This window comes from Ceratina calcarata, unplaced genomic scaffold, assembly GCF_001652005.2.
Source record: "Ceratina calcarata isolate Rehan_Ccalc_2016 unplaced genomic scaffold, ASM165200v1 scaffold3038, whole genome shotgun sequence".
Taxonomy (NCBI): Eukaryota; Metazoa; Arthropoda; class Insecta; order Hymenoptera; family Apidae; genus Ceratina; species Ceratina calcarata.
Window position 1 is genome coordinate 798 of NW_017152886.1, and position 1386 is coordinate 2183.

At 28.6% G+C, this 1386-nt stretch overlaps 1 protein-coding gene across 1 annotated transcript; it reads right to left on the minus strand.

Annotated features, from left to right (window-relative positions):
• Positions 1-1351, minus strand: LOC108624229 (poly(U)-specific endoribonuclease homolog; the record flags this gene model as incomplete). Its single annotated transcript, XM_018023382.2, has 4 exons — positions 1000-1351; positions 767-926; positions 272-704; positions 1-213 (listed from the first exon to the last, which is right to left on the minus strand). Coding segments are annotated over exons 1-4 (897 nt in total), but the record flags the coding sequence as incomplete, so codon positions are not given.
• Positions 1352-1386: the final 35 nt, after the last annotated feature.

A 1386-nucleotide genomic window follows, 5' to 3' on the forward strand; every position in this document is an offset into this window, starting at 1 on the left:
AGTTCCAACAAACTTTTTTCCATTACTTTGTGATACATATGTTTGAACATGAAACTCAGATCCTGTGAAAGATAGTTTACATTTTTTGTTTGGTCTTGCAAAAAAACACAATGTATAGAGTGCTATTTCTAATTCTGGAGTTGTCCCTACGAATATAGTTGACATCTTACGTTTCCTAATATACGTAAAATATGTTTCTAAGATAACAGCCTTCTGAAAATATTTGAAATATAATTTAATGACTGTATCTTGTATTCACATCTCTATTTACCTCATCAAATTCCTTATTACAAGAAAATCCATAATAATTAATATTATTTATCGATTCTCCATATGAAAAATAAATCCAATTATGAAGTCCTACAACGCCTTTACGCGGTTTTCTTTCACCTATAAAAACATGTTCAAATCCAGAGCTACCATTTATTCCCTTACTTCGAGAATACAAGTGAAACCAGAGTTCTTTCAAAATATTTTTATACACTCGTGTATCACTTTGAAAAAAACCTTTGACTGATAAAGAATACATAGCATCCAACATTACATCTGTTTTCAACAGATTATCAATAAACTCGTTCTCTTCTATGTCTTTCTCTTTTGTTATAATCTCTGGTCGATAGACATCTAATTCATAGTTATTAAACAACTTTATTAGAGACTTAGTTGTTAATCTTACAGTAATATTGGACGATATATTCAACAATCTACAAATTAAAATCTGTTTAAGTTAATTATTAGGATAGACAATAATAAATTTAAAAATTACCTTTCAGGAGCCATATCCGAAAAATTTTTAAAACTTGCTTGCCCTTGATAATTTATATGCACATAATTGAGCAATCCGTGGGACATACTAAATAATCGTTCTGATATCGTCTTTAATTCATTATCGTTTATGAAAGGCACATTAAAAATGTTATTGGCTACTGTAAAATAAAGGAATTCAAAATCGATATTTAATCTTTTATTTAAGTATTTTCATTTTTTTGTTATAATTACCCCCAATTTGATGAGTTGTAAGAGAAAATACTATTACAACGTGTACAATAACTAAAGTATGAAGAGACATTACAGTACTATTATTTAACATTATTATAACATGAAATGAAATATGTTTGCTTTCATTATCAAAAGAGCAGTAGGTTATGTCTAATGTTTCGTATTTGTTATATTAAACAATTTTTCACTTATTACAACAGTATATCTATAAGTTACAGTTGTACATATGAAAAAACGGCCAAACAAGCGGAGATCATAATTCTAACTTGGAAAATATTATAGACATGTAGGTTACTTATTCGTTACGGAAAATTGTACAATATACAAATTTTAGACAAAGGGCCTAGCTGGATAAGGGGGTCAAATGTGCCCTTGAGCCGAATGAAG